This window comes from Manis pentadactyla, chromosome 14, assembly GCF_030020395.1.
Source record: "Manis pentadactyla isolate mManPen7 chromosome 14, mManPen7.hap1, whole genome shotgun sequence".
Taxonomy (NCBI): Eukaryota; Metazoa; Chordata; class Mammalia; order Pholidota; family Manidae; genus Manis; species Manis pentadactyla.
The window spans coordinates 73,025,112-73,039,586 of NC_080032.1; the positions used below are offsets into that span (position 1 = coordinate 73,025,112).

General features: G+C 39.8%; 1 protein-coding gene across 1 annotated transcript in view; it reads left to right on the forward strand.

Annotated features, from left to right (window-relative positions):
• The first annotated feature begins 344 nt into the window (after positions 1-344).
• The window catches only part of DERA (deoxyribose-phosphate aldolase), a 116,522-nt gene continuing 102,391 nt past the window's right edge, over positions 345-14,475 (forward strand). Inside the window, exon 1 of the mRNA XM_036908923.2 lies at positions 345-564. Coding sequence (XP_036764818.1) covers positions 534-564 — 31 coding nt within the window. The 5' untranslated portion in view covers positions 345-533. The remainder of the gene's footprint in view (positions 565-14,475) is intronic.

Below are 14,475 nucleotides of genomic sequence, written 5' to 3' on the forward strand. Positions count from 1 at the left end.
TCATTTTTACAGATGAGGAAAACGAAGCCCAGAGAGGCAGTTATGTGCCCAGCGTCACACCTACTGACAAACCGGGGCTCCTTACTCTTGGTCCCCTCTGTTTACCAGGCCGCAGAGCCGCGCCTCTGATGAAGGCCAGAAGTCACAGTGAGCTCTGGGGCCCCTGCTTGCTTGGTGGCGGCCCTCACAAGGCTACAGGGTCACCGCTGCCCTGACTGTCCAGCTCTGCCCTTGGCCGGTAACTGGGAGGGAGCTTCTCCACTCGTTACATAATCTTACCATTAAAAGTACCGAATGATTTTATTCAGGGCAGTTGGCAACTCAAGCACTTTTGAACGGGGTTTGGCAGCATTATTTCCGGGACGCAGCGTTGGGGGAGGACGGAGCAAGGAGGGCAGCGGACTCCCTCCCGAGCGCGGGGCCAGGCGTCCTGCAGCGCGGCCGGGGCTGCGGCTCCGCCCCGTGGGGGCGGGGGCGGGGCAGGAAGGAGCGAGGCCGGGCCGGGAGCCGCGCACCCAGGAGCCGGCCGCGCCATGGCTGCGCGCAACCCGGGCACCGAGCTGGGTAAGGCCCCGCGGCGCCCCTCCCTGCCCGCCGCCCCCGCCCGCCGCCCCGGCCGCGGGTCCCTGGGGCGCTCGCCCGGGCGGGTCAGCAGAAGCCACCGGGGAGACCTAGAAACCCGGGCGTGACCCCGTCGGCCGTGGCGCCCGGGCCGGATTTTCATAAGCGGAAGAAAAAGGAAAGCGTTCGGTTTTCATCTTCCAACTTTTTTGTTCACCTTCCAGCTCTCTGGTTGCAAAAAACCACCCCCCGAAAAATCCCCAAACAAAACCAGATTAGAACCAACCTTACCCGCTCTTCATTGAATCCCTGTGCGTTTCAACACAGCTAAAAGTGGCTGTGCTGGTGGAGAGGTGTTCCGGTCTCTGTACTGTATGACTTACTTTAAATTGTGTATGATTTTGTAAGCATAAAGATTTGTAAAAGTGCCTGGATTATTTCACTGTTTTTCATGTCATTGATATATTAGATATTACTGGCAAGAAACCGTAATTACGATTTTCTAAAATGTAACTTTGTAAATCAAAGTAGCAAAGCCAGATAGAGACAAAGGTTAAGGATCACAGTTTAAGTATTGTAGCCTGGATACCTTTATCTTGAATCTGCAATTTAGCAGTGTGACTTTGGGCAGATTACTTAATCACTCTGCTTAAATTTCTTAATCTGTACAATGGTTATAATGGTAGTATTTACCTCACAAAGTGGTTTGGGGATTAAAAGAGATTTGTAGTATTTGATGCATTGTGAGTACCAAGTAAGTGTTAAGAAACAGTAGTAGTATTATATAGAGTTCTGTTTTTAGGGGCTAATTTTGAGATAATTAGCTCTAAATTATACGTGACACATACAGATGCTTAATTTTTTTCTTTAATAGTGACTGTTAAAATTAAACGGTCTAGACGTCAAGAGGTGGCCAGACCTTCTATTGAATAGTAAGAGGTGTCTTTATAAAGACAGTTGATTTCTTTACTAAATTGATTCTCCTTTAGTGGCTGCTCTTTCGTAGTCTAAATTCTAGTTCTGTCGCTGGACTGTGGACTTCAATAATAAAGGAGAGTATTCCCTAGATTGGAAGATCCTGAGAGATGGTAGATGGGGACCAGGAATGGCGTGCGGTCTTGTCATGTGATTTTCAGGGATATGGCTGTATGGCTTTGTACACAGAGAAGACGCACTATCATCATTTTACCAAAACTTACAAGTTTATTTTTCTTTCAAGAAATACAATTAAACGATTTTTTACTTTAAATAAAAATTGAGATGTAATTGACATACGTTTTTACTTTCTTAATCTGCAAGAATTAAAATCACTTCCCTTCATTTGCTGAAAAGTAATAGTATAGACAAAAAACGATTGCTTTGTAGACTAAAGTAAATGTGATTTTTCTGCAGATATTTAAATAATAATAGTTTTGTCTTATTTTCTTTGTTTAAATAAAATCAGATATATTTCAAGGGTGTTTTTCCTTCACTGGTATTAATCATTAATCAAGAGAGAGGTTTAGCCTAAAATGCTAAAATAAGATATTTGAATTATTTATGTGCTAGGAAAAAAAAAATCATTCAGTATTAATTTATGCAGCATATTAATTAATGACTTTTACAGAGTTTTCTAACTTAAAGTCTTTTAATATAAGCACTGTAACTTTCAGTATCTTATTACACAAGACATTTGTTTATAAAAATTTAGAAATCACAATAAGCACAAAAAACTAATATTATTACGAATCCAATTACTATATATTTTAGAATATATGCTTCTAATTAATAGACTAAAAAACAATATGTTCATTTGAGACAAACCTGAGCCTCATGGTAAAACCTTTCAGGGAAAACATTATTTCATCTTGGCATTTGGACATGTGAAAGAACAAGCTCTCTAACTTTAATGTTAATTTTTATGTTAGTGTTTAGTGATCAGTGCTATCTGCTTGAGACTTTTTTTACTTAAAACGTTCATTTTTTATTTCCCCAACTAAGACACAAAGCTAAAAACCTCTTTTTCTTTCTTTCTTTCTTTTTTATTAAGGTATTATTGATACACACTCTTACGAACGTTTCACATGAAAAAACAGTGTAGTTACTACATTCACCCATATTATGATATCCCCCTGATCCCATTGCAGTCACTGCTCATCAGTGTAATAAGATGCCACAGAGTCCCTACTTGCCTTCTCTGTGCTACACTGTCTTCCCCATGATCCCCGCACACCATGTGTGCCAATCATTAATACCCCTGAATCCCCTTCTCCCTCCCTCCCCACCCGGCCTCCCCAACCCTCCCCTTTGGTAACTGCTAGTCCCTTCTTGGAGTCTGTGTCTGCTGCTGTTTTGTTCCTTCAGTTTTGCTTCATTGTTATACTCCACAAATGAGGGAAATTATTTGGTACTTGTCTTTCTCCGCCTGGCTTATTTCACTGAGCATATCCTCCAGTTCCATCCATGTTGTTGCAAATGGTAGGATTTGTAAAAACTTCTTTTCTTTGGGCGATGTTTGCTGTAAGTTGGTTGGTGAGAGCTGTGTCCTTGTAGAGAGAAAGCTTGACCAGTTTGGAGTCAGAAGGAATAAAACTCCAAATCTGGCCTTGTTATTGAGTAACCTGTGGCTGTGGCCAAGCTACTTGATCTGTTTTAGCAGGGTCTGTGGTTCTCGAAACTGTAGTTCCTGGACCACCAGCATTAACATTGTCTGGAGTGCATTCGAAATGCAAATTCTCAGGCCCCGTTGAGCTCTTAATGAATCAGAAGTTCTGGGGATGGGGCCTGGCAGTCTGAGTTTCAGCAAGTCCCCTGGGTGGTTCTAAAGCACACCCAAGTTTGAGAACCCCTGGGCTTCCGATCCCTCTGGTGCTGCGTCTGGCCCTATGCATTCTATTAAGATGGACTGATGTTCTTCTCTTTATTCTCCTTGACACCTCTTAAGTTTTGCCTAAAATGTAGATGCATTATGGGCACTAATTTTTCTTTTGTTCATTGATGTGTCCTGGAAACCCAGAATAGTGTCTAGCACACAGACCTTCAAATACAAATGTTGAATGAAGGAACGAATTTAGAACTACTTCTTGCTTTGGAAAACTGGGGCATCTGTCTGGGCCCCTGTGTGGGTACGGGTGCAGCAAAGTGCTGCACCTTCTCCCTGTTTCCTGAATATCACTACAATTCAGTTTTGTTGCTTCTGTCTTTAAAGACATCTCAAGAGGCTTATGAAGGATGTTGACAGTGTGGCTTCCTCTCTGTGCTTTTCTCTGGAGGCATCTGGAAAATGGAGGTATTGCATCAAGTTACTTCTAAGGGTCTTCCTGCTCTGTATCTGCCTGTATATCTGTAAGCTTCTGTGTACAGAGAGGACAATTTCAAAGATAAACTGACAAACGGAAAAAGTAACTACAAACTGATTTTTAATTGGGAAGGAATGGGGACAGTTCTTTGGATTTTCTGTATCGCACTGAGAGGGGATTGCTTTACGTGTATTTCCAGTATCGGAATGATCAGGGACCATGGTAATTGAGGGATGTAAAGACCATTTTGCTCTGTAGAGGCCCTTTCTGTTATCCAGTAGAACAAACAGAAAAGGCAGCTTGTTTGTTTAAAACACAGATAAAGGAGATCCTCTTCTGCTAGTTACCAGAACAAGAACTATGGTGGGATTATGTATTTTATGAAGCACATTTATTCAATCAAAAAGTAGTTACTGAGTACCGATTGTGTACTGGGTGCTAATACCCTGGGCTCTGGGGATACAGGATGGATGCTTTCACAGAGCTGGGGCTGGCTCAGGAGCTGGGCATCAAGCCAAAGCTACAATTAAAATAATTGCAAATGTGATATGCAATTATTTTCCTTTTATTTTTGTCTATTTAAGAAATTAGATGTGTTTAAACTGCTCCTTTAAATGGGTTGTAATAATGGAGTGATCTAGCCTTCTTGCACTGCAACTTTTATTTTCCCTTTCAGAACTTAGGTAAGAATCAGGGATATAGGGACCTTATGGCTGCTGCACCTGCTAAGGCATAACTTTGGTGTAGAATGCTTCTCATTTCGGTGATGGTCGTTTTTCATTGCAAAGTTGTCTTTAAAAGTAAACTTTTTTTTGTTTGGAATGGAATCTTAAAGTTAGGCAAAGCATGGATGCTTGCACATTAATTCTTTATTTAATACCAGTTATGTGCCAGAAACTCTAGGTGCTGGGTACCAGCACACCTCATTTTACTGCACTTCGCTTTTTGTGCTTCGCAGATATATTTTTACATATTGAAGGTTTATGGCAACCCTGCGTTGAGAAAGTCTAATGGTGCCATTTTTCCAACAGCATTTGCTCACTTGGTGTCTCTGTCACATTTTGGTAATTCCTGAAATGTTTCAAACTTTTTCATTATTATATTTGTTATGGTTGTCTGTGATCGGTGATTATGACTCAGTGAAGGTTCAAATGTTGACCTGCTTTTTTAGCAATAATTTTTAATACATGTGCATTGCTTTTTTAGACACAAAGCTATTATGTACTTAATAGACTACAGAAGAGTGTAAACGTAACTTTTATATGCACTGAGACACCAAAAAATTCATTGACTTGCCTTATTGTGGTACTTGGTTTATTGCGGTGGTCTGGAACCGAGCCTGCAGTATCTCCCAGGTATGCCTGTTTAATGAGGGTGGTTAATGTAGAGGTCTAGCTGTGTGCCAGGCACTATGCTAAATGCTTTTGACATTATCTCATTTCGTCTTCTCAACAGCCCTACAAAGATTGTTTTATATAAGATCCCCTTTTCACAGATGTGCAAATGGAGGTACAGAGAGTCCTAAGGAACTTGCTAAAAGCTGGTTAGGCATGGCTTAGGCAGAGCTAGTGTGGCAGAGCTAGAATTCAAACCCAGGTGGCTTGGTGCTGCCACTGCCTGCTTAGCCACCACACTTTGTCTATTGGCGCTAACTGGGGGGACTCAATCTGTAATGCGACAAAAGGCAAGTCGAGAGCAGGTGAATCATTTTAGTGTGACTCTCTTAGAGTTGGTTTTCCTGTGTCTACCTGAAAGGTTTTTGTTTTATTACCATAACCTGCATCTTAACCATTGTAATTTATTTCAAAGAAGATGAAGTTTATCCTGAGGGAAAATGGAAATATGGTAGATTATGAGTGTAGGATTAGATATCATTGAATAAGACATTTTCTAGGATGGCACATTAAAACCAGCCTTCCTCTGGGATTTGTTTTATGGAGGTGTGCTGACTGACGTGCCTCAGAGCTTCAGGGGGTGGGGGACATGGGAGTGCTCACCAAGTGACCAGAATAGGGTGTCTTTCAGGTTTTTTTGTTTTGTTTTCTTTTTCCTTGTCTCTGTATTTTTGTAAAACCCCAGCTCTCACACCCCGGTCTTTGGGCTTATGTTGGCCTCATGGGTTTAAAAACTAAAATGTCTTTTGATGTGACATTTAGTTTTAAAAAAAACTAAAAAGTTTTGATAATTTTGTTGTTTTTGATGATTCCATCTTTTCGTTTCTGTGTTTTTTCTTATTTTTTTATTTCTAACTTTGAGCCTCTCTACTTTCCTGAGAACTGGAATCTCTAGTTGTGAACAAGGCAAAACAGTTTAAGGACTCCATAGATTTCAGCTGAGAAAGGACCTAAGTCACCTATTAAGAACCCCTATTCATTTATTTGTTTTTTAGTAAGAGCGCAGGGCAGTGAAGTTTGCCACTGAGTTATAAAACAATCCCTGCTTAAAAACAAAGCAAAATAAAAAGTAGCATTTTCTTTACTAGGTGGCATGTGAAATTTCAACTATTGCTCAGATTAGGTAAGAACAGAAGTTAGACATTTTTAGATTTCATTGGGGAATTTCCCAAGCGGAATTACTTGGGATTTTTTTTTTAACAGTAAAATGGATTTGTGCAGTATTTTAGGTTAGTGTGGATTTTATATCGGAATCCTGTGTTGTTTCCCCTTAATACTTAAGATATGTATATTTCTTTAGGTTTAATGGGGTACTTTTGCCAATATTCTCTCCTAATTCTTCCAGCAGTCTTTCGTGGTAGGCTATTATTATTATTTCATAGGTGAGAAAACTAAGGCTTTGAGAGCATAAGTAACCTGTTGAATATCTCAGAGTTAGTAAGAGTTGAGATCATGATTCAAATCCAGAAATTCCAGTCACAGGTTCTTTGCTCTTTGCTTTATACCACCGCTGCCTGGGTGTGTGTTTGTGTGTGTATGTGTGTAATGTTCTAGGTACTAGGAAAGAAAACTATGAAACTAATTATTATTTTTTTGTAATTAAGATATTGGTAATGATTAATTTATTATCCTCCATTTGTTATTGACTATAAACCAGATAACAAAAAAACTTTTTTTTTTTTGCTATATATATGTTCTTTTAAAACTTTAAAACAACCTCAAACTTTTAGGAAAGTTGCAAGTGCAGTAATATTTCATACATATTAAGGACATTTTCCTCAACAGCTGCACCAATACTGTAGCCATCAAAGTGAGAACATTGATGTCGATACATTACAGTCCAGTCCAGGGAGCTTCATTCAGTTTAGTCCAGTTGTCCAGATAATGTCCTTGTTTCAAAAAGATGCAGTTCCCAATCACATGTTGCTTTTAGATATCGTGCTTCTTCAGTCTTCTTCAGTCTGGAATAATTGCTCAGTCTTTCATTGACTTTCAGGGTCTTCACACTTCTGCAGTTTACAGGCTAGTTTTTTTGTGTAAAATGTTTCTTAGTTTGTTTGCAGTATTTTTTCATGGTTAAATTTAGGTTATACGTCTTGGTAGGAATATTGCAGAAACCATGCTGTGCTCTTCTTACTGCATCCTGTTAGGGAACATACAGTTTTAATTTGTCTCATTATTGATGATGTTCCTTTTGATCACTTGGTTACAATTGGTGTCTGCTAGACTTCACCACTGTGAAGTTACTTTTTAATCTTTGTAATTAATATGTATTTTGTGTGGAGGTGCTTTGAAAATACTAAGGACCCTGTTCCTCTGAAAACTTGAAATTTATTTACACTTGTTTATATTTGTATGTATTTGAGGTTTCCTATATTCTCAATGGGTTATAATTGTTACTATTATTATTTAATATTCATATTTAAGATTTTGCTAATGGGAGCCCCTTCACCCTGGCTTTTCTCTTTTTTTTGGCATGCCCCACTATTTTTTTTAAATTAAGTTTTCATTGATATACACTCTTACTAAAGTTTCACGTGAAAAACATTGTGGTTACTACATTCACCCATATTATCAAGTCCCCACCATACCCCATTGAAGTCACTGTCCATCAGTGTAATAAGATGCCACAGTCACTACTTGTCTTCTCTGTGCTACAGTGTCTTCCCTGTGACCACCCCCCCACACCATGTGTACCAATCATAATATCCCTCAATCCCCTTTTACCTCCCTTCCCACCCACCCTTCCTTACCCCTCTCCTTTGGTAACTGCTAGTCCCTTCTTGGAGTCTGTGAGTCTGCTGCTGTTTTCTTCCTTCAGTTTTGCTTCATTGTTATACTCCACAAATGAGGGAAATCATTTGGTACTTGTCTTTCTCCGCCTGGCTTATTTCACTGAGCATAATAATACCCTCTAGCTCCATCCATGTTGTTGCAAGTGGTCGAAATTGTTTTCTTTTTATGGCTCAATAGTATTCCATTGTGTATATGTACCACATCTTCTTTATCCATTCATTTATTGATGGGCATTTACGTTGCTTCCATATCTTGGCTATTGTAAATAGAGCTGCAATAAATATAGGGGTGCATATGTCTTTTTGAATCTGAGATCCTGCCTTCTTTGGATAAATTCCTAGGAGTGGAATTCCTGGATCAAATTGTATTTTTATTTTACTTTTTGAGGAACCTCCGTATTGCTTTCCACAATGGTTGAACTAATTTACATTCCCACCAGCAGTGTAGGAGGGTTCCCTGTTCTCTGCATCCTCACCAGCATTTGTTGTTCCTAGTCTTCTTGATGTTGGCCAGTCTAACTGGTGTGAGGTGATATCTCATTTGGTTTTAATTTGCATTTCCCTGATAATTAGTGATGTGGAGCATCTTTTCATGTGCCTGTTGATGCCCCACTATTTTTTAAGTACTTCCTTATTTTCTGGCTTAACAAGGCTTTTTTATACTTTTCCTGCCCTAGCACTAGAGTCAGATATTTCTCCAAGGTGCATTCTATTCAGTGGATAATGATATTTAGAAGCCAAGACCTGAGGAGTAGGCATGCTCATGGCGACTGGAGTGACTCTGTTCCCAAGCCCTTTACTTGGCATAGCTAAAGAATGTAAGTACTAAATACACACACACACACACACACACACACACATTTACTTTTATATCTATCTACCTGTCATCTATCTGTATCTCTATATAGCAAAAACCATGATTCACATTGTATTTCTAATTCCAGTCCAACACTGAGGATTTATTCCAGTTTTCTCCCTTTCCATATTTGAAACTCCCACATGCTGGGCTGTATGTACCCCTCACCTAGTAGACATCCTTCTCCACTTCCTCAGGCTCTGATACCCTGAGCTGAGCACCTTCCTCATCCTGCTTGGCTCCAACTCCCTGCATCAGGTTGCTGCCTACACTGATACCCTCGGTAAGTCTGTAGCACTGTGTGCAAGGCTGCCCTCCATGTAGATGGCCTCCTTATCCTGCTTGTTTTATGATTAGACTCTGGGCTACCCCCATGCACAGTGCCCCCCTCACTTGTTTGGGCTCCCATACCTACTCTGGGCCTTGTGGCTCCTACTCCTGACCTGCCTCAAATGTCTGCTCTGCTCATCTCTGGCCCCTTGGCCTCCCTGCACATGTTGATAGGAGAACTGTTCATGAAGGGAGGGGGCAGGGTGCCTGAATACATACAAAATGTTTTACTTTTATATATTATAAATGAGTATATATGTTTTTAAGAAAAATAATTTTTAAGAATACAAACTTAGGTGGAGTGCCCTCTGTTCCTGGCACTTGTTAGTTGTTGCTCGTGGTATTGGCTGGAATAGGAAAGTGAGCATTACTTGGTCTGTGCTCTCTGGAGCTCACAGTCACTGAGGGAGCCAGTCACAGAAATCATTACAGTAAGATAAAAGTGACGACAGGGGTGCTCTGATTGGAAAGACACAGAAGAATTCACTGACAGTCCAGGGGAGGTTTTTTAGGGATAGATGTTTTTGACAGGGAGTAGCTTCTGCAGAGGAACTGAGCAAAACCAGCCCAGCATGTTTCATTAACTATAGGAGCCCAGTTTTCAGATTTCAGGGTAAACCCATTCTACTATAATGGCTAAGAGTAATATTTTAGTGAGGAAAGAAGAAAAATCTTGCATCTTCTACATTTGAAATACATAAACAGAGTCAGTATAATAATTATGTACATTTTGGATTTTACATTGGGCATCCCTTTATGAACACTTTGATTTTACAAGTCTTTTACTGTTATACACGTGAATGATGAGGCTGTCTTTTATTATTCTGATACTGTTTTGGTAAAGAGAAGAAAAACTACAAAGTAATAATTTGGGCTTGCTGTATAATTAAATAATTAAAAGTCCTCCATGGTGTCTGCTAAGTTAAAAAAAAATTTTAAAGTAACTACACCCTGTGGATTTAATTGTTAGGGAGGAAGACAAACTTCAAGCTCTCATTCAAAATGGAATGTCTCTGCCAGGAAAGAAAGACCCGTAAATGAGACAGCAGAAGAACCCTTGAGGATGCGATTTAGACATGTCACTGGAAATTGTTTAAGTGGAGAGCTCTGGCCCTTTTAAAACACCGTCTGTCAGTTGAGGATTGGGTCACCTTGAAATGTGTTCATCTTTGAGTTGAAGGCATAAAAAGGCCCTTTGAAGTGTTTCAGTTCACTTGGGTGTGTGCTGTGTGTGGGTCTGTGGATCTGCCTCTCCTTAGCCTGCCTCGGCCCCAGCAGTCAGTTCCCTGGAAACCAAAGTGGTTGCAACAGAAGGATGAATGTTTCATCTCGGCTCCAGCAAACTGTACAGGTTTTTTAAATGTTGAGACATTCAAGCTGCAACTTTTGACTCTCTCTATAGTCAGGCCTTCCTCCCCTAAAGCAAAGTCTGGGACAAGAGTAACCTCTGGTAATTGCATTCTGAAAAAGTACCACTAAGTTGTTGCTTTGCTTCTTCAGAGCTGTGGTTAGTGATGGCAGGATTGTGGTCTTTAAAATCTGGTAAAGATACCCAGATTAACTGTTTTCCTAATCTAGATTCAGGTAAGTTTTCCAACTGAATACCTAGTGGACACACTCCTGCCCCTATGGCTACAAAGTAGAGTCTGTCTGTGTGCATAAGCATGTGATTTCATTTATATGTCTAACATTTGTCTTTGAACTAGGTTCTTGGCACGCTCAAGGTATACAGACTCCTTATCTTTGATATGGAGATCCTGGAAAAAACATTCCTTATGAATTCATATTTCAAAAACCATTTTCTAGGATCCCAGGAATCTGCGTTTTTGCAAGGTCCTCAGGTGGTTCTTATGAACACTGCAGACTTAGGACTCTGTGGTAAACTACAGAGTGACCCAGGTTAGAGAGTCGGAGAATCTTTAATTATTATATATTATTTTTGATGAATCCTCTCTCTCGCTTTTTACCTTTACATATCTTTAATATCATATATGTATATATATTTTATATTTGGTTGGCCAAGTTTCTGAAAGCAAATTTGGGGAGAAATTAGCCTTTTATTTTCTGGTTGAAATAAGTGAAGAAGTGTGTTAAAATGAATGTGAAGGCGTGTTAGAAGATCCAGGAGAGTTCAATTTTCTTGTGAACCTCAAACTTCTCTAAAACATGAAGTCTAGTTAAAAAAGCAAAAAACCAGACACATGGTCTCTGAGACTCCTAGTTCTGAACTTCTTTGGGTCTTCTGGTCATTACTGAGAATCACCATGCTGTGGCACTGTAGGCCTGTGATGTTCCCTGGGCTTCGCATGCATACTCTCCTTGCTTCTCTGGCCATCCTCTCTGGCTTCCAAGAGTGAAGGTCCAGTGACCAGTTTACCTCCCCGCCCTCACTTCTCTGATGATTGACTAGATTGAGTATGTTATGTATTTTCTTCCTCTACAGGTGTTTCATGAGTGTATATCTTGACTTCATAAATCTTCATGTAAGCAGAATAGTTTATTTTGAATGTATTCTGCATGGCAAAGTGTTGATTATATATAGTCTTACTGTTTCCTCCACAAATTACATCTTGCGGATTTCACGCCTTTCTCTTCTGTTCACATAGTTGGCTTGTTCTATCACACACCTATATCACAATGGTGGTCCCATAGCTGATTTCTCCACCTCTGGTCTTTCTTGTCTACCTCAGGAAAATCTACATTTGGCTTTTTAAACTTGTTCTTGTTGTTTGTTCAAATAGAACAAATTGTATTTGTCTTCTCAGATTTGCTATTTTGGTTGTTTCCTTTGAGATGTACTTCCATTTCATGAAAAGTGTACACTCTTACTCAATCAAATTAATGTGATTGCTATTTTTAGTCAAAGGAAATAATTGAGTTAGTGGGGACAGCCAAATAATGCTGTCAGGAAGTGATGAATGGGTTTAGCCAGGTAGGAATTCTCACAGGACTAGAAATAGAAATGTCTGTTAAATTCTTTTAAAATTGTATGTCAAATAGTTGAATTAAGTAAATATGTTTTCCACTCTAAAGATTGTGTATACAGCATTCTAAAAATAACTTGGGTTTGGAATAGAGACCTGTGTTTGTATCTTAGCTCTGACATGTTCTTTGTGACCTTGGTAAGTAATTTAATCTCTGACCTTCAGTTTCCTCATCTATAAAATGGACCAAAATGTCTGTGTGGCAGAGTTAGTGTGACTATTCAATGGGAAATACAGTTAAATCACCCTTAACTTGTGAGTGACCAATAAATGGTAGCCATTATTCTAGGAATCCTCCTAAAATACTGCTTTTCATTATTTCCCCTCCCCTGGGAAGGCTTCCTTTGTCCCCTCTTGTGGATTGTTCACTGCTCTTCTGAGGTCTGGTACCTACTGATTTCTGTCTTGTGTTTGTATGTTGTAGTGATACTTTATTAATTAGCTGCTGTGGGCAGCATCTGTGTTTGTTAGGTCTCTGTACTCCTCATGTTACTTCAGGAACAGTACTTTTCCTGATGTAAGTAAGTGTTTTTTTCCATGTTTGTTAAATGAATGAATAGAGCATGGCTTTTCTGGGAACTTGCAATGGCTTCTTACCTTCCTGGTGTGCTAAACCCAGCCACTTCAGCTCTGTCTCTTTAGGATCCTGGGTCATTTGGCCCATTCCTGTTTTCCATCCCCGCCTCTGCCCTTGGAGGTCAAACTTGAATCCCGCCACTTTCAAGAAACCTTCTCTTATTATCCTTATTTAAAAGATGCCTTTTAATACCTACTTATTTTGATTTTCTTCTCTGTAAGTTTTCTCACCATTTGATCACATGTTCCTTAACACCAGGGACAATAGCAGTGACATGTGTCAACCTTGGAGGATGAATCACTGTGGAGGTGCAATTCCTTGAAGTGTGAAAAAAAAGTTTCAGACTTATGTCCTCTGGGATGACACGTTCCTAAAATGGAGTATCTTTAGAAGATGTTTTTGACTAAATATAAAGGTAATACATACTGGTTATAGAAGTTTTTGACAACTCATAAACATAGGGAAGGCAATCAGAAGTGCCCAGGATCGTCCCGGGGGAAGTTGTTTAGTTCCGGCCTGAGGCAGAGCCCACTGGGGGCAATTTGTTTTTGGTGACTTGGAGGATCGTCATTATGGGCATGTGAGACCCTGCAAGTGCTCAATATCATAAGTACTCAGCAAACGTTAACTTAGAGTATAAAAGGTATAAATGGAGTCCGGAGGCTTTTAGAGCCACTTTCCTCCAGCCAGGTAGCTAGGCTGTTCTGCCTTTTTAATAAACTTAGTAACTTTTTTCTAAGCATTTAAAATAATAACTTTTTGGGTTCCTCTCCTGTGATCAGGCTGTTACTCTTCTGCTATAGATTTTCCACCTCTGGTAATGCTGTTCCCCTTGTGTACTAGGCTGGAAACAAGAGCTTCCAGGTTGCTAGAGTTGTGAGTAGAGTATGAGCAGGAGGGTTCTGAGCGGTTCTGGCCGTCTTCCACAGCTGGGGTTCTGCAAGAGAGTTGATTTTAAGCCTTACTTGCCCTAAGGCATGAAGTAGATATAATGTATTAATTTCCCTCTGATGTCTCAGAAGCTTACTAGTTCTCCTCATTGGGAGGGATGAGAAAATAATCATTCAAAAAAATTCTGTTAATGTTCTCTGGTTCAAATGAGGAACCCTGGTTTGAGAAAGGCTGCTGGGGCTCTCGTGATGAGTCATGTGCATCAACACCGCCTGTGGATGCTGAGAAATTCCTCTTTGCAGGTCAGAGTCCTTTTCCTTACTTAGTCTTTGGTTCTTGACAACATACCAGAAAGGTAGGGTTGATGTCTGCCGGACTTTTTTTTTCCAACAATGGTTCACAGTTATTTCACAGCCCTGGTTCTGTACTGGGCCCCGGAGGGTTCTTAATAAATATATATTGACAGACCAATTGATTCTTTTCAACCTTTTAATTATGAAGGTTTTCAAACATTCACAGAAGTGAGAGATTAGTGTAATGAGCTCATATACCTGTCCCCTAGATTGAACAAAAATCAATTTTGCCACACTTGTTTTATTAGCCTTCCTTTTTTGCTATAGTACTTTAAAGTAAATCTGAAATGACATTATGCCATTTTCCCCCTACTACCTGTATCTCCAGAAAAACATATAAAGCTACTTGATTGTTACCATTCTAACAAAATTAAAATTTATTTACCTCGAAGAGTTTGAAAGGGGGATGCTCTTGTCTTCTTGATGATAACACAGATTTGTACAATAAAATAATTT